Source organism: Seriola lalandi, unplaced genomic scaffold (genome assembly GCF_002814215.2).
Source record: "Seriola lalandi dorsalis isolate HSWRI2012SDOR001 ecotype SW California unplaced genomic scaffold, Sedor1 jcf7180002054735, whole genome shotgun sequence".
In the NCBI taxonomy this organism is placed as follows: Eukaryota; Metazoa; Chordata; class Actinopteri; order Carangiformes; family Carangidae; genus Seriola; species Seriola lalandi.
In genome coordinates this window covers 2,499,434-2,524,329 of record NW_019525288.1, presented here as the reverse complement: position 1 = coordinate 2,524,329, position 24,896 = coordinate 2,499,434, and the positions used below count along the sequence as shown (strand labels likewise).

The window sequence follows — 24,896 nt, the reverse complement described above, 5'->3', positions numbered from 1 at the left end:
AAATGCATTTTCAGTTGAGGTATTCTTAAAACTCTCCCTCGCCTCCCTATGTTGGCAGGTTTTGGATGCAGTGTTTATCCCTGTCAGCATTTTTTTTTTTAAATCGGAGAAATACTTAACAAGAAATGACAGTTATGTGATTTTCACATATAATCCATAACATTCATACTGTCTATTTGTTAATCTCTCATCGCTGTCCACTTGATGTACACTTTATTTAACTTGAATGTATACCTGTATGTTAGGGTTCATTGTCAGGCCATAATCGTGAGTTTTATTTTTTAAGTAAAAGGACAGGGTGGATAGTTTTGTGTCACAATGCTGAAATGAAGTAAAAGTATATTTCTTGCCAGTATAAAGTAAATCTGACTCTGTTTCTAGGGGGATGGGATGTTCTTTGGTGCTGTCTAAGCCACACTGACAGGCAGATCCATGGCAGTCTTGTTTTGGTTGTCTCCATCTCTTAGATTTAAATTGTTGCTTTGGGCTCTCTCTGTCTGAGGTTGGGGATGAGCAAGTTTGTCTCACATTATCATATACTCTGCCAGAGCCACTTTAAAGGCAGTCAAAAACCTAAGCTCAAACATTTAGTCTTCACTGACTTCTTAAAACTCCACTACCTCCTATCGCCACACACACACACATGTGATTTATTTGATCACAGTAAGCCATTTTCCTGATCGATGTCATGGGTACATAGTTTCTGTATAATAAGATCTCAGTGCCTCTCAACACTCAACACAATGCCTTTCTAGTTCTGTCATGTTGTTTATGGCAGATTGAGGATGACTGTGGTCTTGCATCATTTTATGGGCTCTCACCTTATATTTCATCCCTCATCTTTTCTGTTTGCTGTTTGGTGTTCTTTTAGACCAAAGAGGCAATAATCTACGCCAGTGGTCAGTAACCTTTTTCATATGGGGTACCAGTTTTAAAGCTTAACTCCACTAAGGTTGCAGGAAAATTTTGACCTATTAAAAGTTTTGTTTAATCACACGCATTCAAAATACAACAATGGAGAATAGCATTGCACCAGTTGCTGCATTATATTATTGAGCACCTTCAAAGCAAGTACGTATCACCTGGTACTCTTTTACTTGGACAGACTCTGCTCTCTTCTAGGTGTCTGTTTATACTGTTCATTACAAGAAACTAATGAACAAATGTCAGCCAGTCAAATTTTTCATTAGCCATTGTATATATTTGATCAATGTATAGTAAACAGTGTGTCTGTGTACAATAACTTTAATACTGGCTCTGCAATATAAAGCCAAAATTGTTCAGAAGGGAGACAATGTTTTTAGATAACTGACTGAGAAGTTTCATATAGGATTAATAAAGTAATCACTACTTTCTCTTCATTAGCACACACAGTATTTTGAATTTATCCCTCAAACCATCCTTGGATTGGTATGACTACCTTCCACTTTTTCCTACTTCTATTCCTTAGCTTTTGCCTCTAACCAGCTTACATTAGTGAATGAAAATTTGTTTATTTATATGTTGTTAACACAGCTGGAGTCTCTCATCTCTTTATCAAGTCTCAGCCATCATTAGGCTCATGGCTAATAAAGCCCCTTCCTACAACCAGGTTGATCTTTTTGAGTTTGCATCTGAAAGCCCTCACACCCACCACTACGATCTCCCACCTACTTGCACAATAAAGTGATTGCACATGGATGTAGGAGTAAAAGAACTGAGACTTCATTATGTTTTCTTGAACCTCTTGAGCACTGCAGCTCCGTCAAGAGCCTTTTGAACTGCCTCACTGTTTTTGATCAGGATCAATGACATTAGAAAAAATGTACAAACACAGCCAAGGACTGATGTCCTTCAGAAATTGAATTAGGCTAAACATGCTCAAGTGTTAATTATGTTAACAATAAATATGATGAGATACTGTATGTTTGTCACTTGACCTTTTTGATTATAAGGATGAAACATTGGTAAGATTAAAATAAATTATTTTAAGAGCTTGGCGAATCAATAAATGCAACAATAGGGTTCAAGGATAGAGAAAAAACAGCTAATACTTGGAACAACCATGGTGTGTTCTATCTCCCTCATTGGGCGAAATGGACCAAAATCATACCTTGGCATTTTTAGGCTGAATGGCAATGGACAATAAAAATCTTACAAAAAGTGGGTTAAACTGTTCAGATGTAAATAGAAGTCACAGGTGAGATGTCAGGCAGTTTTATTTAAACAAAACTATCCAAATAAAATGCAAATACAGGGTTTCCTTTCCTGTTTGAAAATATACAGCTGCAAAACATGAAAGTCAGTTGTTTTCAACAACATAATATACAACTGCACAATATATCAACATATAAATAAACAAAAGTATAAAATGAAATTTATATTAAATAAAAACAGGCCCATCTCTGAGAAGTGTTGTTTTCAACAGCAATAACAGACTGAATTTCTTTTTACAAACCTTATCCTGTAGTGTTGGCTGGCGCTGTCTCTCCCTCCATCTTGCAGCAGAACTTGTGAGTTGAGTGTGGATGGGTTTGTGCGCAGACGCAGAGAGAGAATGGGGGCCGAGAATGGGTTATGGAACACAACATCAGACTATATTGATATAAAATCAATTGTCTCACCCTATATCTCATTTGAAAACTTATCAATATACCTCAAAATGACGATATACCCACCAGCTGTAATTTCCAGTCAACCCTATAATATTGTATGTAACATATGCACAATATAAATGATAGCTGGCTACATCAGCTGTCATAAGTCATGGCAGTCCCATAAACTGTGACATACATAAATAGCAACAATCTATGCTTACCAATTTAAAAAAAAAATTTTTTATGGGACCCTCACGATTTGATTCTCAAGGAGAATGTGGCCTGTAGGCATTGACTTTTGATGAAGTAACCACTAATAAAATGGACAGTCATGCTCATGTATAATGACATAGTTTGGCTTGACCATAAATCTGCCTTGGCTAGAAAAGGTGACATGGCAGAGGTAACCCCTTGCAATTTAATAGCACCATTACATTCCTGAGTTGTGGGACTGATTTGGCAGTAAAGACATTTTGTATGCCACTGTTTTTGGATGTTGATCACTATCACTTTCTAGGCACTGTTGTAGCAACAACTCTCACTCATTGCCCCCATCCAATATCGGGTAGTTGCATTCTGCTTGTATAGGCTTACAGACTTATATGCTCCCTCATCAGGTTCCTTTTGCTAGTGCAGACACACTTAGAGGTAATTTGGTACTTCCTGCAGCTCCACAGTGTGACCCTGTGACGCTTGCCTCTGAACCTTGTATACCTTACTCACCTCAGCTCTTCCAGCTCTTTCATTTTTTGTGAGGAGAGGCCATGATACTAGCCCACAGGACCAGCAAGGCTACAGGATGTAATTGTATTAAATGGATTTGATAAATGGATCTGACAAACAAGTGGAAATTGGTTTTTGATATTATATTAAAACTGACCTTCAGGTTTAAGGCCCTGGATTTATTTTTCTTCAGTTTAGCTATACAAAATGGTAGAGTTTAGCATTTATCCTCTACACCAACGTTTTTAGTAAACCTTGGATGTTCTTCCTGTTTCTCATACACCTGCCACCCATGTGCGGCACACAGATTCACAGTTCCTTAAACCAGTCATAGTGATAGTATTGTCATCAGTACAAAATATACACACAAACGCCTTTGTTCTTATTAGGAAATTATGCACTCAGTTGCCACTTTAGTAGGAACACCAGTAAAATCGAATCCAATCCAATACAGCAGCTTAGCCATAAATTCTACCTTTACAAAACTAACAATGTTCCATTTTGATTGACACTTTTATAGAGGAACTTAATTTAAGTATATGTTTATTATTGAGTTTGTGGTTCGCAGTGATGTTGAACTGGAATGCATTATGTTGAGAGGTGTTTCAAATGTTTTGCCAGACTATCAAAATGATTCTGATGTTTTGCGAAATACTCTTGAATTTCAAAGTTTAGGTTAGTTTTCTTATTTTCTTATTCATTTTTTTTTTATATATAAATCTGTTTATTAAGTTTTACAATTTCTCCAACATTACACAAAATCGTTCATGCCTACCCCCTTCCTCCCTTTGGTTTCTATAGCAGAGCAGCAAACAGGAAGAAACGTTGGCATTAAGAGACCATTAAATACAAAAAAGATATTGGAGAAGTTCAAAGTACAGAAAAAAATTAAATGAAATATCGCTGCAAGCAGCAATATGTGAATCCCTGTATGTCACATGCTGCACAGATGGCTTGGTCAGATCAGAAAGTTGTGTAAAGGTGATGTGTATAGAGTTCCAATACCATCAGGTAAAAGCTGAATTTCACAGCAGGTAAGTCTGTTATGCCGCTGGCAGGACCTGAACCCTGGTCGCCTCGAACTACTGGGTCCCAATTAAAGGCAGTCGCCAATGTAATTGAGCTACAATGCCACATACAAACATCAAGTTTTGGCGAGATAAGGCATAAAACCACGTGCAATCCCCAAAGTCATTCCATTACAATAACAATAGGGTTCCTACATGAAAAAAAAACTGTTAAAGTCTAGTTCAGAAAAGGTGTCCATGTTTTTTTCAAAGTCCCTCAGTGAACCTATCAGGAAAATCTCCTTTAGCTTACTGTGATATAATACATCCCTAATCCATCTGTCAGGGTAGGTGGGGACACATGTTCCCATTTAAGAACTATGAGGCGTCTAGCTAAGAGAGCAGTAAAAGAGATCAGGTGGAACGTCCATGCCAGATAAATCCCCGAAGGATTTAAAAATGTCTGTCCAAAGTTCAAGAAGGCAAGGACAGGTCCACAACATGTGGAGTAGATCAGCAGATAATTGTCTACAATGGCTACACAGGAAATATCTTTGCTAGTGTAGTTTAATTATAATGCTGCATGCAAATCTTATATTGTATAAGACTCTGTCTAGCACAGGTGTGAACAACTCTTGTCAGCTCCACCCCCAAATCCTGCCCCCCTCCAACTTTAAGATTTTTAAGATATTAGGACTTAATTTAATCTATTTCAATGTATATAATAAAAAAAAAAAAAAGAATGCTTGGAAATTCCCATAGTCAATCTCCGGTGAGATGTTGAGTCATTAAAATATGGCCTATTTAGCCTAGTATCGTCACAAAGTGAATAAAACATGAGCATCCACTAATAGAGTAGGTAGGAGTAAAAATGTAAACCCGAGTGCTGCTACAAATTAACCCGGGCATCCCAAAAAAGTAAATTAGCCTAGAATAATAATAATAATAATAAAAAAACTCCAGTGAGATGCTGAATCATAATAAAAATATGGCCTGTGTAGCCTAATAGTGTCACAGAGTGAATAATACAAGAAACGGAAAATGCTTGTTACATCTTCCTGCAGAATATGTATCAATTTATTTGTCTTCTCTCCAAAATAATCAAAGTTATGTCAATTTTATATTAATCTGAACTCTTTTCTTTCTCTCAAAACATGGTATTAAATGGGCCCAGACAGGGATAGCTACCGAAACCATGTATTACGGTCGTTACCGGTGTCACTGGTTGTTTTATCTGTACTTTTTAATGTTTTGTTATAATTTATTATCAACCTGCAGCCTCTCCTCTGCTCTGTGTGCAGAGGCTGAGATACTCCACACACATTAGAGTTGATGGCAGCTATGCTCATGAAGGTAGATGCAATAAAACCTCCCTGAGTAAAAAGCCAATACTTTATTAATACACCCGTTCAACAATCATAAGCGTGTAGAAAGCGATATTTCAATCTCCTCTGTCTGCAGTCTCTCATCTACCGCCGTTGTTTTACACAAACATAGTGCTCTACCTCAACTGATAGTGAATTGTTTCAAACAAGCAAAAACAAAATCTTAGTCATCCAGGTATCTTAAAGTATGGCAAATTCTTGTAAACGTAACTGCTTACTGAGACAAACCAACCCCTCCTCCCTCTACCAGTGGTACCTGCAGGCAGTGAATCACATCCGTAGAAGAGGAAGGGCAGGATGAATGACTGACACTGACTGATATCGGAGTTATTCATTCTTTCTAAACTTCACTGAGTATTGTGATATAATATGATTATTTATTCCATGTCAAATCAGACCTAATCCAGATACACAGGTAAAGGCATTGTTCTACCTCTAGGAAAAAAATGTCCACAATTTATTAATTCATTTTTAATCATCTCCTGAACTTTCTTCATGTTTTTCTTAGTTTTGAGATGTATTAGAAATTTTTTGTTTAGTTTTACATGCATTGTTATTGTTGTTAGTGGCAGAGGGATGTCATTCATGCCTCGCTGCATGTAATGACCTCCTCTATTTTTATTTAAGATGCCCCACATTGCTGGGATTTCAGCCTCCTCCTTCTCTCTGTCCCCAGAGAGAGTTAACTTGTTATGCTCAGGACAACATTTCAAAGTTAATTTTTTATTTCTGGTTCATAACCACTTTAGTGGAGTGCAACACTGCGCTGCAGTGCGTGGGAACCTTGGAGGCATTCTCTTGAGACTCTGTTAGAAGTCAAGCTACCTTAGCTGTGAAGTTAGCCAGATAAGGTGCCTCATTTTTCTCCTTGATTTATGACTGTTTTTGTTTCCCAGGGAACGGGGTGATGAATTTGTTTTCCTTATTTTTTAATGCTCTCTCCCTCACTCTGTTTCTTCATGTCTTTCTGAGACGATAGCCCTCAGTCGAACATTGCTATTCTGCTTTTGCATCTGTTGATGGTGAGGTGTGATTACAGTCATGCCTCCGGTCTTAGAGTGAGAAGTAATTAATGTTTATTGTATTGTGTAAATATCCAAAGTAGGTGTAAAGGTAGTTTACAGTAGCTCATCCACATCTTAGAAGAGAGACCAAAAACAAGTCATGCTGCAATTTTAGGCACTGTTCACACAAGAAATGAAGATTGTAAGTAGCAAGATTTATGTGTGTCAGTTGCAGATCGACTGCTGCTACCACAATCATACTTCTATACACTATCCATGAGCATCTTAATAGTGAGGGGATTATGCTGTCCTCGTTCCAGTACTTGAACTTGATGGCAGTTTCCTGACAGGTCACAGACACTGATTGGTTATGGTAAAATGGACACAGCCATTTGGGTCCACACTACTGAAAAGTTTTGCTGCGGCTCTGACACCTGCATGTGTAGCTCTGTAAACTTTGAGGAGACACAGGTCTTGCTTTGCTATGATACTGCACAAGTCTGCTTTATGTCCTACCTGTATGATGTCAAATAACTAATGACAGTAACAATGTTAACAGGTAGCAGTCAGACCTAAATCTATGCCGCAATTTCTCTAGCAAAGAAAAGCTGTTTTCAGATCATTTTTACACAACACGGCTCCAAACACTGAGGACATTCAGGCAGAGAATGTGATTGAAGTCTCTCATTTGGGATGCGGGAAGGGTGCCAGATGTTAGGAACTAATGAAACCCAAGGGCTACCAGAGCATGCTAGATTAGCAAACAGAATTTAAAAGAAATTTAATCATTTTAGACCAGAGTCTAGACAGACAGCATGTCAAATACAAACCACTTAACTGCACAAGGATAAGAAAAAGGTCACTGTATGATTGTAACTATCGATTCCTCTTTGAAAGTTATTATCAACATTTTAATTGATATTATCAACTTCTGTATTATTATTATTATTATTATTATTATTATTATTATTATTATTATTAGTAGTAGTATTTTTATTTTATTTTTTTATTATGTACAGCAACATAAAAATTAGCACACAACGCTTCCAAAATAATCCAGTGATCACAAGGGACAAACAGCTGACGGGTCACATTATTACACACACACACACACACACACACACACACACACACACACACACTAGCTGTTATCATTCCCAACCCTGATGCAGAGGGTGCCTCCACTGGTCTTTGTAATCTGCCTCATGTCATCATCTTAGCTTTCCCTTACCTCCTGCTATGACACAATGACACACCTCTTAGATAGTTAAATGCCTCAGCCTGATTGTTCTTGCTCTTGAAGATGAGACTTTCTCCACATGTTGCAGACAGGTATCAGATTGCCCCTCTCTTGCCTCTAAGATCTTCCAAACACACCAGGTCCTTTACAAGGAGTCTTTGAAAGTTGACATATGTCACTTTTCACACGTGTGTTTCAGGCAGATATCTTGCAGCAGACCCAAATTATGCAGGTCTGTTGGTTTCCTGTGCAATAATCCCTGCTATAGATCAACTGATTATTTTACTTTGGTCTCTGACTCACCTACTGATGATGAAAAACTAGCATGCAGTTGCCACTGAGCTATGAATTTCAATGAAGCTCTTGTCAAGATCCCCGCCCTGCATACTCTATAAGCAGAATGGTCTGGGCCATGGCCCAGTGAGAAGTGTAGGCTAAATTGAATTTTTTCTCAAACATGAGAGCCTCATTCCTTAGATACCTTGGCAGCAGCCTTGCCTGTCTTCATCAGCATGGCTGTGACAGTTTTTGTCAGCCTCCCTCATTTTCTTGGCCCTGTCGCACATACTTGGTCATTCATGGTAATGTGGAGGCCATCACTCTCGTCCTCTTTTCGTGAATGGAAGACAGTTAAGAATGTGCCTGTGTTAATAAAGTAATCATCCACTCCCATTGTATATGCTTGAATCATTATATCAGAGGCATTTCAATATCAGTGTTGTTTTTGGTTGTACAACACATTACTATTGACTACGTTAAAACCTAATACAAAATGGTTACATGCCATGTGTGGTACATTCTACATCTTAGCTTATTTAGTCAGCAGGGTGCCTAATATCTGAGTTTTTCCACATTATTTTTTCAAAACATCTATGCTCCAATACATCAAAAGCAGCAACTGTTTTCCCCCTAAATATTTTGACATGAGCTACAGTAGCTTCTAGCTCATAGAAAATAGTTTGCACATAAAACCATGATCTCTGATTCTCAGAATGAGGTTGGTTGTATAAAATATATATGCAAAAGATGGTCTAGACTTTTGCAGTAATTCTCAGAAAACATAAAGCATAGGCAGCAAACTGAAATTTGAAGTACCATAGTTACGGAGTTGTTGTCAAATGATTTATGATTGCCCAACTCTAGTGTACATAAAATGGCTGTGTGTGTAATGCTTTCTACCGTACACTTAATACATTTGATACTCAAACACTTTGTGACAGTGTTTTCAAACTGCATAGATATCATTATGTCGTTACACAATTTAAAGCTTCAAAGTTAGACTTAAGTTACCTCCTGCAGTGCCAGTCACAGTGCTGTCGCACTGCTGAAGCCCGTTGGTTTCTCTTCAGTCATGAGCAACTTTAATTCAGATTTGATGTTGATAATTTCTTACACTTCTTTAAAACATCCACCTTTACACATATTTTGTTTACCAGTTACCTCAATTGCACAAAAGACAAATAAACTCATGGACACACATCTAGCTACTACTACCGGTACATACTGCATACTCCTTTTCAAGAAATTAAAATCCGATAACAGCTTCTCATTTTATGTTGTCACCTAGAGAGTTTCTGTAGATTTGATGGCGTGCAGCTTGTTGATTAAAACTTTACTAATAGTGAATGCTAATGTTCAGAGATGTTATTCAGTTTCAATAAGGAGGGACGTGCAGTCGTCACAATCTCACTTACCCTCTCTATTTTCTGCATACATAAAGATTTTCACCTTAACTCACAATATATGATTTGTATCTATTTATGCTCCTTATTTGAATCAGGTCAGAACTATCCTATCTATCCGTTAAAGTTGTTGCTGCTCTTCGTCCCATTCCCTACGGTCACTATTGGGTGAAAACCTTGGATCTTCAGCACATGATTTGTCAGTTACAGGAAAGGTAGCACTGTTTTTTATCTTGATTGCCATTCTGTTCGATTGTATCCAAGAAGTCTCAAAATTGCACTTGGTTTCATGAGGCAAAAAGCCTATTGCTTCAGTTATTATGTGCACTGTATCACACACTCCCTCGTTCCTTTATGAGCTTTAAGTACATATTTAGTAATCATATTGGGGGAGTGGGAAGACTAAAATAAATTTTTGTTTTATGTAAATGAATACCTTACTTTCTGCATTGTTTTAACAGCTCTAAACACCATATTTGGATCCAGAGAGCTTAGTGGCCCAAGCCAGAGGTCTCCTAACAATTAACGTACTTAATTTGAGAAATAATCTCAGAAAGCCTGAGAAATATTAAGAAACTTTGTTTTTAATTTTAGTGAACAATATAGTGTATATCCCAATGTATGCCTTCTCTTGGAAAAGTTATAAGTTCACTATGTTGTCTTCTGGAAGCTGAACATTAGTTTTAAAAGCTGCCTAAATAGCTTAAGTGAGCTAATTTTTGTGGTCCTTTTCATTTAAATCCTTTATTTAAATAGTCTCATTGAGATCAAGATTTCTTTTTCAAGAGAGACCTGTGTACAAAAAATAAAATACACAATTTGATCATAGGCAGACACAGATAATTACATATATTACACATTTTCTCATTCAAGAAAAGTATATGAAAATGTGATTGTAAATACATACTTTCAAGGCTTTGTGAATGCAATGCAGTATAGTGGAAACTGTTCACGTCTGGTAAAATTGATTACTATTGGTCAATGTTTTCTATAATCAAGTTTTTCCCTTTGTCTTTATTTCACACGCAGATTACTGTCTAATTGACATTTGTGTCTTTATTACATAAACATAAAGTAATGAAACAGACAGGTTTGCTATTTACTGGTTAAAGATGAAATAAAAAACTGCACCATGTCCTTCTCCTGCTCCAAGCCTAATTTGAATGGTCAGGGTGAAAACATTACACTCCACTCACGTAACATACCTGCTGCTCAGAGAGAGCAAGGGCGATAATTACGCACTGTAAAAGTCCCAAAAAGCGAACAGAGTAGGAATGAGAGGGCAAATAACTGACTGAGCCACAGTGGCGAAGCTATCACATAGTGTGAGAGTGTACACACACACACACACACACACACACACACACACACACACACACACACACACACACACACACACACACACAAACAAACACACAAACACACAAACACACAAACACTTATTTTGGGAGAGCAGGCAGGGATGGTCGCTACTGGTGGTACAATGGCAGTCCAAAAACTAAGCATATCAGCTTGCACTAATAGGCTAACAGTTAAAAAAAATTCAAAGTAAGTTAAAAGTATGAAAAAGACCCTAAATGAACACTGTGAGTCGACTACTTGATTACTATAAGCAAATCTTTTGCAGCACCTGTTCTGTCCCAAACTTTTTGATCCATATAAACTGTTGATGCCTGAAACCGTGTTCATTATAAGCAGTTTGCCACCTTTTAAATTGTTCTAATGAAATAAGGGAATGTAACTTCATATGTTTTTGGAGCTAATACCATTTGTATGCAGCATGGTATTTGATCCAAGTAATGTTAAGGTTGAAATGTCTTGGGACCTGACATTGCGTATTTAGATATAATCAGAGGAGAAGTAACTAGTGAACTACTTTCAGTTTCATACCCATGAAGGTTTTTTTGGAGTAGGCTGGATATTGTTAGGTGACCTAGAGAACATTTAAAACAAGCTTATAGTTTGATGAGAGAGATCTGAAATGTATCAAGCACACTGTCGATTTGCAATAGCCAGATTAAGAGAAGAGGCAGTAGCATATAAAATGGTGTCATCTGCATAGAAATGTACATTACAGTTTTGAATGGCAGATATAATATGTACAGTATATGGTGAATAAAAGAATGCACCCTTGTTGAACACCCACGTTAACGCTAAGGGGACTTGACTGTTCATCAATACCAAGTGAGCATAGTTTTTCCCGTAGAATAAATAAATAAAAAATCAAATGCTCTAGATAGGTCTATTAATAGTGCACCATGTTGTCAGTTGTCCACGGCTTCAATAATATTGTTAAGTGCACATAATGCTTCTGCTGTTTTGCTATGACATGATGAAATAATTTTTTAATATCTGATATTTTGACCATCGCTAATGTAGGCTATAATTACTTTATTTGTTTAATTTTTTTTGTAGACACACACGGCATTGCCTTTTTCAAAGGATGGCTCCTTCACTGGATGGAAAGAAATGTGCCCTTCTTAGGCGAAACTAAATCAAAATCCAAAATCAACTTTCACATAAAGAGTGGCAGAAAAATTCGATCCGTCTGTAGCCATGATGGAGCAGCGTGAACTTCCTTAACCTCCTTTGAAGGGAGCTGCAACTCACAAATGTCACTTGCTTTACACAAGTATAACTTCCATAAGAAAGTAATTCTGTCCCCTGGACAAAAACCCCTTACTTGATTTTTTTTTTGCCATTTTTCTTTCTTCTCTCAGGAGATCAATACCACTCTATCAAGGCCTTTAACATGTATTTTGTTCCTAGTAGCTTTATTTTATATTTGCATTGAGAATTATATGCCAATAATATACCTATATTTTTGAAAATATTTCTCTGTCTGGTCTTGCTATACAAAATTCAGAGACTTATTTGGTAAGTAGATGGTTTTGATTTACATTTAAATTTAATTCTTTTGGGCAGTTTGGTCTAATTACATATTTTTTAGAGTCAGTCTTGTGTAGTCTTGTCAACTGTCTGTATTTATAGACCGGTAACAAATTAAAACAAAAACCTTAAAAATGAGTAGAAGGACAGGTTGACAGTGTCCCCATCCTTAGGTCATGAGAGGTCACCGAGGTTTTCTGGTTTGATGAGTATGAACACTGTGTGAATCATACAGTATGCTATGGCCTTTACAGTCACCACATCTCAACCCAATTTAACATCTATGTGAGACTTTGTTAGACAGTGCTCTCTCCCCCCTCATCAAAATGCCAAATGAGGGAATATCTTTTGGAAGAATGGGGTTCATCCCTCCAGTACAGTTCCAGAGACTTGTAGAATCAATTCCAAGGAGCACTGAAGCTGTTGGCACTAGTGGTGCACATGGTGGCCCAACACATTACTAAGACACTTTATATAGGTTTTTCCTTTTATTTGCCATCTGTTTGTGTATGAGATATATTTATATATGTTATATTTATAACTTTTGTACTTATTTATACTATTTATACACATTGAATTTGATATAAAGCTGCAAGTGTCAACTTTAACTGGGCAGGTGACTAAACTGCAAGGGTTCAAAAGTAATTGGACACTTGGCTACTTAATGTTTCTTGGGCAAATTTGTTGTTTTAATATTAGTTCATGCATAAAAGCTCAGATGAGGCTCAGAGTTCATTTAGAGTGCACAGTTGCCATTTAAATTGAGGCAGAGTTGTCTGTCAGTGTGAGGAGGTGACCATGATAATATAATGAGGCTCAATAATTTAAAAAAAAAACAAAAAACAAAAAAAAAACTAAACAAAAACAAATATCAATCAGACAGATATCAAAGGTTGTTGAGAACATTCTAAAAAGACATCCCTCTTGTGGATATGCAAAAACAAGTATGTATGTATGTATGTATGTATGTAAAGAAATATTTGCAGTGTATATATAAAACCTGCATCTGTTAACTCCGTCTGAATATGCTCTCTGTTTGATTTTTCCCTCTTTCTACACTAGTTTAGTGCAGTCTTCCTCATGAGACATGCTGTGTTTACTACTGCTCTCTTCCTCCTCAGCACAAAGTGTTGAATTCTACATGTGTTTTTCTGCCTTAAAGGTTGCCACAGTGGTTGATGAGTATGAAAGTGTTGTTGTCAGTTGTCAGTCTTACACTATTGTGATATTGATTTAATGTTTGTTATTTCAGTTGGGTGCAGAGTTTCGGGCATGAGGGTCTTGGACTGCTGCTGGACATTTTGGAGAGGTTACTATTCAAGAAGCAGTAAGTTTATGCATTCATTTGTGTGTATTCTTGTTCAGACTCTTACTATCTCACTGTAATTACTTATTATTCACAGGATCAATATTAACTAAGAATGACTAAACAAACAAACACATATGGTTGTAAGTTTTCCTTGTTGAGTCATTTTATCAAAGTAATTCAACAATTTTACACATTTGCTAATAACAAAAAGTGGTACAGTTAATAGAAGACCTTGAGTTTTCTATCATCAGCACAGTCTTTCATTTTTTTCTCTGAGTGGCTTTTACACACTTTCTATCAGAGTCCTTAATCAGTATATAAAAATGTAGGCTTGTTTCCAAACAGTATGTATACAATTTGTAGTCTTAATGCTGTACATTAGAGACTAACTGCTCCTCATTACTGTCTTGTGTCCTTAGACAAGAGAAGATTGACAAAAGGAACCAACATAAAGTTGTCCAGTGTCTCAAAGCCTTCATGAACAATAAGGTAATGACAATGCATGTCTTTGTGAGTAAACCCAACTGATTGATTAATTGTACTGATTATTTTCTTTGCACATGCATCTGCGGGCATAACAGCCCACATAAACTTTAATCAGGAGCGCTTCCTTTTTGATTAACCTTTGTTGAATGACTGAAGGTGGGTTTACTACTACTAGGAGTCTTCAAAGTTAGATTTTTTAATCCTACTTTAATGTTATGGAAATGCATCCCAGGATGAATATGTCAGTTTGTCCTTTTACCCTTTGGGGAAAAAAAAATCTATCTTAAACAACTTCCTGTATTTTGATTCTGATCTGTATCAAATTAGGCCTCTTTCAATCACAAAAACTCATGACCAATTGAGGAGAAGAGTAGCATCACAACAATATGGAGTGAATTGAGGGGAGCTTTGCTGAAGTGCAAATGCAATCTGAATGACACTGTGTGACACATTTGCACAGATCTAAGATTCTTGGCCTGCAAAATGCCCTCACTCTGGAGTTAGTCCTTTCTGATATATGGAACTGTAAGAGAGAGTGTGTGAATAAGACAGAGTATAAGTGAGGGGAAGAGATGCCACTGCTAAGGTTAGCACAAGAGAAGCAAAACTTTATTTGCTAATTATATCAATGTTGTGATGCACTAGGGGAGAAATTAATAACCATGAATCACAAACAGTGTGTCTCTGTGTTTTTTGTTTATCTTTATCTCAAGCAAAGCTGTTATTTTTTAAAATCTGCTATTGGTCTATTAGCCTCATCTTTTTGGTTATTCGGATGCAGTGGAAATGCAACAGTATTGTACATAATGGAAGTTTAGGTACAGATTTAGTTCCTGAACTTAGTTCCAGGGACTCTTTAGTCCTTCAAAGTATCTGGTCCAAACAAGCCAAAGCACAGTTTGGGTGATAGACATAAAGGGACACGGACAGCTGTTTAACACAAATTAAGTGTTGCAGATAACAAATCAATTATAGAAGCAAAAGAAACAAAATGGCATTTTGAAAAGATATGAAGACATAAACTGTTGAGTCGGGCAATAAATCTAAAATTTAATGAAACTGATGTTATGCATCTGTCACTGACCCAATTTAAGACCATTATGTCTGGTAAATGATTTTTCTTCAGACAAGCTGTCAGCTGGCCTTTCCCTTTTAATGTACCTGAAAGAATGTTAATCACTGTTAGTTTTGATTTTCCGAATGCTTTCATAACTCATTTTGTTATTCTTTCATTCATGTATTTGTACAGTTTCTTTAATTTAAACAAAATTATTGAGTAAAACTATATAAAAATATGATCATATTTTGATAAAATTATCCCATCTAAAGTCTATAGACAATAATATTGAATTGTCGCCCAGGCTGAAGCACTTGGGCATAAAACTGTGCTGTGTTGAAGTAGCTTTATTTCACAATGCCTCAGATTTTCCTGCCTTTGTGCTGTTAGTCCAAAGTAGCTACGAAGGAAAAAAAAAATATCTCGCCACATGGAGCTAAAACCCAGTGGAGACAGATATACAGCCGCTCTGGCACATAGTGTGGTGTAAGGTCTCATGTAATCCTGTGTCTCAACAGGCGCCAGACACCAGCATTTACCCGTAGGCTTCTCTGTTAGCCCAGACCTTTCCCTGGCTAGAGAGGCATCTTGGGAAGGGATGTACCCACAATGCCAAGAAGACAGGTGTTCTCTGCCAGCTGTCAGTGCAGCCTTTTCTTCTTCTGCCTTCCCATCAAGTCACATACTTGCATATTTTCTATTGTCTGTCACCAATGGCACAATAATGTAATTCATTGCTAAGGTGTATAGTTAATATAAATGCGTATAGTATGTAGCTCTGAGCTGTTTAGTTTCCATGTCTTAGTACTCACTGACCTAAACTTTGGTCAGTATTTACCCTGTTTACCTACTCTGTATATACTATACTGTATATGTAAACAAGGCTATTAAGAAGTTAGAAGATCTCCTAGGTTTTCATAAGTATAGAGACAAGAAGTTGTTAAAGAAGAAATAGCGTGTACATGAGACATACACTAGACAAACACTATCACAAATCTGAACACCATATTACTTGGTTAGCTGACTGCCTCTAAGATTCAAGTGTTCTTTAATGCTGGGTGTTACTACCAAGTCTACAAAAGAACTTTTTTCAAATCAAACAGGCAAAAGTGAGAAAAAAAATCACTTATTGATGTTTTCTTTGGTAAAACAAACACTCTTTTCAGTGCTTTATTTTTAATGTATTTGTATTTGAACATTTTATTTTTTGACAAAATCAGACATTACTGAATTGATTTTCTCTGCACAAATTAAAACAATAATTACATTTGTGAATGTTGCTGACACTGTTTGTCATTGTACACATGCTAGTACTGTACTGACAATTACGGCTACAATGTAATTGTCCGTACAGCATATTGATAAATTGATATTGTTGTTTATAATTATGGCATTCTTGTAAGATAGTTTTTTTCTCTCTTTATTGGCTTTTGTGTACAGCACATTGCAAAACTCATACAGTACAATAATTCTAAATCTATTTAATAATGATCTTGCAATTTTTTTCTGGTGTTCAAGTTCATTTGTACAATAGGTTGTGCAGAGCCAGAACTCTGAATGGGATTGCATATATTGCATTACAGATGAGAGTAAAATCACTGTAAACCTCAAGTCTGACATACGATCATTCAGACTTGATTTGAAGTGTAGGTAAATGTATTGAGCTTTAATTCATCTTGTGTTCTTAAAGCAATAAGACTTGGTTTTAATGTGTCACATGACATTATATTCTTGTTGCAAATGAGCAGAATTACAGCGTATCTAGATAATCATGTTTTGTGTTTGTTTATTGCAGTATGGCTTGGATCGAATCCTGGGGGAAGAGAAAAGTCTTGCTTTACTGGCAAGAGCCATTGATCCCACCCAGTCTGCCATGATGACTGATGTGGTAAAGCTGCTGTCAGCCATCTGCATTGTGGGCGAAGAGAACACGTATGATCTGACTCCATTCCTTCTGTCAACTAATTTTTTGATTTCCCAAAAATGAAATTGTACTGTTGTTTAAGTTCTACTTAAAATTATGGTCCAGCTGATAAATACTATTTCTTATTTATTATCAGTTGAAAGCAGTGAGCTTACAGTGGTGCATTGTAACGCATGTTAAAACACTTCTCAAAAGGCTGAAATGCGACAATTTCATAGTGTGGAGTAATGGAAAGATAGGCTTGTAATACATTCCTTTGAGTGTCAGTATCACAAGTTGCACTGAGTATAATATGTCTTGTCTTGGTTTTTTAAAAATACAGGAAAATTGATTCTAAGTGACTCCAACCGTGAATTAGATATTCTAATTACATTTGGTAACATGGTATGCATTTTTTTTCAAGGCCAAAGCTCTCCATATTTCTCCAATGTAAGAAAACAACAGAGGTTCCATTTATTATGGGGAATTATTTCAGTGGAACAATATTTTCAGTGGAGGACTCTGTATTTGAAATATCAAAATAATATTGATCTCATTATTGAAATGAGATGATGAATGAACCTGTGATGGGTCAAATTGACAAGAAAAGGAACCTTGGATACCGTATAATACTGTAGAGAGAGCTTATGGTCAAAATCCCTTTAAATTAATGTATTTTTTCTTTTTTTTCCAATTGTTCACTCATGCATTTCATGTTCTCATTTAGTTTGGAGAAGGTCCTTGAAGCCATCACCACAGCAGGCGAATGGCGAGCCATTGAGAGGTTCAGTTCCATTGTGCAAGGACTACGTGATCGCTCAGTTCAATTACAAGTAAGTGCAAAGTGCAGCCCCTGACACCTTGTTGTTTCACTCAGATTTTCTCTGAAATGAAATATTGAATGACAGTGGGAAGTTGACTGTTTCAATGTATCACACTCCGGGGTCTCTTAGTCACTTAGACATTCTTTTCTCTAATAAGTCCTTTTTTGTCTTGTCTAGTCTTTTTTGTTATACTCTTGTTATCAGTGAAATCTGGGTAAGTGTTGTGTATCACAGATCCAGTCACAATGGCAACATGGAATTTTGAAGCTTGCATGTAAAGGAATAAATATTGCTTCTCTTTTTTGTATTTTTAATCCATGCATAGTGTTCATCAACTGTTGTTGGAGCAAAATTATTTATATATTCATGCTGGTTAAGTATTCTACTTTAGATGCATTTTGGTGATCAAACAAGCAACTGTGATGTAATGAGGCAGTCTGGAGCCTGTTAATCAGATTTTACCAATTGCTGTAATGAACATAATCATTGTGTAGTGGTGTTAGTTGCTCAGTTAAGATGAAGATCTTCCATGATTTGTTGTTGCCATATGTAATGACCTTTTTCTGATAATACTGTTAGCATTTAAGTTACAGGAAAGTGTAATAATAAGCTACTAATAACTACTGTAGAACCAGGAATTATTTCATTGTACAATAAAAACACAATAACCCCTACTAGAATAAAAAAGCTATAATAAGGGACCCCACTAAAACAAACAAACATACAGTTTATATTAAAAAAAACAAAACAAAATGATAAAACATATATTTCTCTTACCTATATACAGAGAAGCTGTCCATGCATACAAATTTTTACCTGCCACATTGCCCATTTCATCATCTTATGCACTTCCTTTACACATTACCCCTCTCTCTGTGGACATGATCTTCTAGATGTATCATCTCCCTGCTGATACATACACCTGAGATGCATATAGGCTGTTTTAAACAGAGACAGCTTTGGTTTGTGTCACAATATTGTAATTCATGATTAAGGCATGTTGTTTGCATTTTTAATTGGTTGCTGAGGGATAAGAGTAGAGTATTCATTCACCCAGTACCTAACACAGACACAGTCTTGTTCCACTATCCATGTGGAGACACTCATTGACATAATGCATTCCCTTTACCCTTACCTTAATCTAATTGTAACCTGAACTGTAAAACCCTCAAATAGCACTTCAATTTTTCCCATGGGTTAATGTGCATTCAGGTTAAAGTCCCCACTGCGATATAAGGACAAGTACACACACACACATGCATGGTGAGAATAAAACTGTAGTATGTACAACAATTTGCGTCTTAGGTTGCTTCATATTCCCATGCAATGACCGATGCTGAACTTAATTAAGAGAAGATATCTTTTTTACCCCAAGTAGTATTATCAATATCATTTGCATTCAGTTTGCTGTAACTACCTTTGTGAAAAACTACCGGGGAGCGATAAGGAAGCAATAGCAGGAGAAAATAGTGAGGGAAGCGGAGAGTTTTACATGGAATTTGCTTCATATAGATGCGTCTAATATACAAAACTCATCTGTGGATATACAAACCGAGTGCTGTGTACTGGAAGGATTATATGGCCTTAGTAGTGTTTTATTGATGCTTTGTTATCCTTCCTACTTCCTAATACACAGAACAGATCCCTTTTAACCCCATGCATTATTAAAGCACAGATATTGTTATCCTAACCACAGCAATGTGTGGCCAAAGGCTTTCTGTCCTACTTGACTACATTTATACACAGTGTCCCCTGGCAGCCTTTAGCTTACGGAAAGTGTGAATAGACAGATTTGGCACCACCAGAATCAAAGATTCTTAGCGTATTTGTAATTGACTTAGGAATTATTGGCATTATTCAGAATACAAAGCAGAGGCTAATGTCAAATATACATATACAGTATAAACACATAAAATTTTTGGTAAGTTGGAAGCAATTTAAAAACTTCAAATACTAACATTGCATCTATATTGTGATATTTTATTCATGAGGGAGTTATGGAAAGAATTGTAGTGATCTTTCTTGCTGATCCATTTGTCTTTTCTTATTTAAAGTATTTCCAACAGTCTGTATATTGATTTAAATAATATGCAGTATACACTGGTTTCATTTTAAAGAATGAATTTGTATATACTAAAACCAAAGGATATGTGTGAGGGTAGGAAATCATTTAAATAATTGTTAAGAACTTTTAACATAACAATGGTATTGGTTTCTTGACTGCCCCTGCACCCCAGTCAGATGTCAAGACACTTTGTAATGTTACCTACCTGTATTACAATATTAAAATGCTACTGTCAAGACAGGTAATTACTAAGCTTGAGTGCCACGACAAAAGTAAGAGTGTGCTATCAAACTGACAATGCACCTTAAAAAATCTGAATATCCTTCCTAAGCTCTAGCATTGCCATACCCTCTTTTCACGCACTAGTGGATTGCTTCTCTGATCAATAATTGATTTTTCTGTCTGTGTTTGCCCGGGCAGTTGAAGAGTCACAGGATTCAACGGTCCCTGTGCAGTAAACCAAACTCAGACGGGAGTGAAAAACAGCTTCCAAAAGAACGAGTTTGCCCTTAAATTGACTGTTAGTTAGTTTTGTGTGTATGGGTCTGCAGTTGTTGCATTAATATTAAAATCAGCCCCCCCAGTTGGTGACTGGAGAAAATAGACATGCATTAGTTATGGTCCTCTGCTTCCAAGGGACATAACCTATTTAGAATGCATGCCGGCATGCTTTTCATCAACTTCTGGAAGAAGAAGTCCATCGTTTCTTTCTCCGTTCTCTCTCTCAACTCTCACTCCTCTCCCTTTCCTTCTTTCTCTCCCTTTTGTTATGTTCACCCTTCATGTTGCAGGTGGCATGCATGCAGCTCATCAATGCTCTGGTAACATCTCCTGATGAGCTGGACTTCAGGCTGCACATCAGAAATGAATTTATGCGCTGTGGCCTGAAAGAGATATTGCCGGTAAGCACAACAAAACCACACACTCGCCCACACATAGACACACAATATAAACTCACACTCACCTTGTATTAATATTTAAATGAGTTGTCCACTTCAGTGAAATATTGTAGATTTGCTCCAGCAAATTATTTATGAAAGACAGACGAGAGTTTGCACGTTCTCTCTCTGTGCCAGCACCCAGAAACCAATAAAGTTTCTAGTGCCTGGGCTAATCATCTTCCTACTGGCTTTTATACCATCTACCTAACATGTTTATCTGTTGTAAACAATGTTTCTGTAGCTGCCAGGAAAACAAATACATTCAAATGAGGAGCTGGTCCCCACACCTGTATACCACAATGAGTAATACCATTTAGAATTAGCTCCCTGTCTTTACTTGAGCTTGATGCTTCCCTTTTGTTGCTGATATCAGAGCAGTGCTTTCTCTCTGATTTAATTTGCTTTTTTTTTTGTCTCATTTTCTCTCAGTGTTTTACTTTGTTCTTTTTCTATTTCACTTCATCTGTAGCAACTGACAGCCATCAGGAATGAGGCACTTGACATTCAGTTAAAGGTATTTGTGGAGCACAAAGAAGAGGACATGATAGAGTTCTCCCATAGGCTGGAAGACATCAAGAGCGAGTTGGAATATCCTTGTCATTATAACAAACAGAAGCATGTATGTGTATGTAACTCCTTGTAAATGTGGCTAATATGCATCCTGGTGAGATAATAGATAACAAAAGTATGAAATTAAAATAAAATACATGATTCTTTAATTTCTTTTTCATTTCAATAGCTTCTACTTTTTTTATGTGAAAATGCCATTGTAACTACGTTCATAATGTTTCTGCACTCATTTCCATTCAGGTTTTTCCTTTAGTTTGTCACACCTCTGTATGTTTCCATTTACGTACAAGTCCTTGACTATTTGCACTGATGCGGGGGATGTATTCAGTATTGTGCACAGCATGGTGAAGGACAGCAGTGCAGAGCCCTATTTCCTCTCTATACTGCAGCACCTGATGCTCATACGCAATGACTACTTGGTCAGGTAAAAACAGCACACCCCACAGTTTACTTAAGTAAGTAGCATGTCCGTCCCTCATTTATTCTGCATGTATGTCTGTGACTTGGTCTGTTTGATAATAATGATGGCCGACATAGCATTTAAGGATAACATCCAAGGCTAGTGCACACACGAACAAAGGTCTTAGCACCTTTTGAGCACTGGTTATGATGTACACTGGTGAAGAGCTTATGTTTTGTGGAGGTCTTACTCTTTCTGCCTTAAACCATCTCAATGACATTGGCTAACAAAGAGAATGCTGTCTCTTTCATCTTCAAGCCATCTACAACAACCATTGCTCCAGAATATTTCTCATCTCCCATTAATGGTACTTTTCAAAGGCTTATTTTATGTTGGTTCACTCACAGCTGGGTGTGAGTTAAACCTTGGCTTGATCAAAAGATGGAGCTCTAATCTGAAGAATATTAATGCATCACCGGAATTTTTTCTCTTCCACCCAAAAACAACACCTGATGTGTCTCTCTCTGTGCTGTGGCACTGTGTGATTAATTTTCTGCATCTGAACGGAATATGGAATGTTGACATTACCGTTATTACGACTACCAGCAGTGGTGCCATCTATTTTTAAAGTGAAAGTGGTGTCTTTTTTGCCTTTAGCTAAACAGGGTTATGTTAGAGTGACATCTCTATCATATTTATAATAAAAGGACTAACTGTTAGTTAGTCTACGCTGCGATAAATGTTGGCTGGGAAATGCATCTTTAGCCTCAGTCTTTTAGCATACGCATTTAGCAAAGAAAGGAGAGCTTGACAGGCGTAACTAAATAACTAAGGGGGTCAGTGATCAGTTAACAGAAAATAATAGCCAACAAATCTGTTAATTGAATAATGGTTTAGGTCATTTATCAGGAAAAATACCAGACATTTTTGGTTCTAAGTTGTCAAACGTGAGGATAACCTGCTCTCTGCTGTTTTTCTTTTCTTAATTACTGTAATTTGGAGGTCTTTTGGTTTTGGTCATTCTCACATGGCTTAAGCAAATATAAACATAATCACGTGATTAATAATTGGAAAGATTGTTACAACCACCATGCCAGTAAGATTTATTTTGGTCTTTTGGACTGAAGTTGCCAGTAGCTTTTAGTTCTCGAGTGCAGAGAGATGGATACATTGAAAGACTTGTGTATGCATTCAGTGTATTTTGCATTTGGGGCTGAGGGTGGTAATAACCTTTGTTTTTCAGTTTTAGTCTTAGTTTCAACTTTTTCTTCATAAGTGTGTGAGGACTGTCATCCTAAGGGCAAATCACTAGAATACACTCCTGTCCACATTATATAATCTTATGTAATTTGATCATTATAATTCCTGTATGTGATGATCGTATCATATGGTGGAACGCTTTAGACTGTTTTCAGTTGACTCTTTGTATTTTTTAGAATACATTTGTGGAACTGCCTGAATTTCCCTCAGGCAGTTCTCTACTATTGATATATTGGCACATGAGGCATCATATCTGAATGTGATCCCCTTCATGTACCTGACTGGAGTAGTGATCTTTAGTTATTTAATTCTTGGTTATCCTTGATGTCAAGAATATATAGTCCACTTTTACACAAGGGTCCCAAAGTCAATGACAGAATCAGCAGCAGCTTGTCAGGCTAGTGCCTCAGAACATGTCTTATTCCATTCAATATGTTAATATTTTTTTTCTTCATTTAGACATCATGCTGCTCATCTTCAAAATTATAGATATAGCATTCATAATATGAGATCCAGTCTCAGTATTGTTTTACGAAGAAGGAAGGTAGTGCCCCTGATTAATCACTGTTTATAAGTCTCAAAGTATTAGGTAATGATTTGGTGTCTGTTGAACTCTGTTGTAAGATAATGAGCAGATCAAACAGACACTTTCCCTTTAACTTGCAATAGCAACCCGGCTCCCAGCCTCGCATTTTGTCTGCTGTTGTATCATTATAACTCCTTTTCCTTATTGTGGCATGTCCTTGGTTATTGTGTGATCAGTGCATTCAGCGCAGTCACTTCAAACAATTTACCTGCAATTACTCAGCAACTGCTAATAGGTTGCTGTGTATTCCCCATTGTTCAGTATCAACACAACAATGCTTATATTAAGGTGCAAGTGGTGGTTAAATGGGTGTTTTATTAGCGGTGAAGAAAGTAAAACCCTTAACCTGTGCAACATTAGCCTGCACCTCATGTGGGTCATATTATAGTTACAGTTGCCTTTTTTATTTATCATCAGCAAAAGTTTACATCCTGAAAAAGTGTGTCCTTATCAATACCTGAACAATCAATCATGTGCATGTAAAATGTATTGATATGCTGTGTCACGTTCATCTGTTGTGTGAACTTCAGGCTTTGATTTGTCTCACTAATACATCATGATGATCAGCATCCCCGACCTGAAGGCTCTGATATCTGTTATACAATGATTTTGATTGGTTGCACAGGCATAGCTGTAGAAGTCGTTGAGATATGCCACATTTCCTTTCTATCTTCTTCCTGGCCCTGCTTTTCCTGTAGACAGTTTAGTTGCTCTTACACCTCACTCGGTCCAGATAACTGCTCTTGTACAAATGCTCACACACAACAGATTGAAAACATGAAATAGAATCAAACAAAATGATCTATGTTTTTGCAACTCTTTCTTGCTCTCACTGTCTCCCTTGAATGTTCTTATCCCGCTCAGGCCCCAATACTTTAAGATCATTGAGGACTGTGTCTCTCAGATTGTGCTGCATCGTAGTGGCACTGATCCAGACTTCAGTTACCGCAAGCGCCTAGATGTGGACTTCAGCCACCTCTTGGGCAAGT

The 24,896-nt window shown here is 36.9% G+C and overlaps 1 protein-coding gene across 1 annotated transcript in view; it reads left to right on the top strand.

Moving 5' to 3' along the window:
* Positions 1-24,896, top strand: part of LOC111668360 (protein diaphanous homolog 3-like) — a 154,165-nt gene that overhangs the window by 15,101 nt on the left and 114,168 nt on the right. The window contains exons 6-13 of the mRNA XM_087178787.1: positions 13,759-13,833; positions 14,235-14,304; positions 17,154-17,290; positions 17,989-18,094; positions 20,942-21,052; positions 21,561-21,679; positions 21,969-22,085; positions 24,772-24,890. Coding sequence (XP_087034913.1) covers positions 13,759-13,833; positions 14,235-14,304; positions 17,154-17,290; positions 17,989-18,094; positions 20,942-21,052; positions 21,561-21,679; positions 21,969-22,085; positions 24,772-24,890 — 854 coding nt within the window. The remainder of the gene's footprint in view (positions 1-13,758; positions 13,834-14,234; positions 14,305-17,153; positions 17,291-17,988; positions 18,095-20,941; positions 21,053-21,560; positions 21,680-21,968; positions 22,086-24,771; positions 24,891-24,896) is intronic.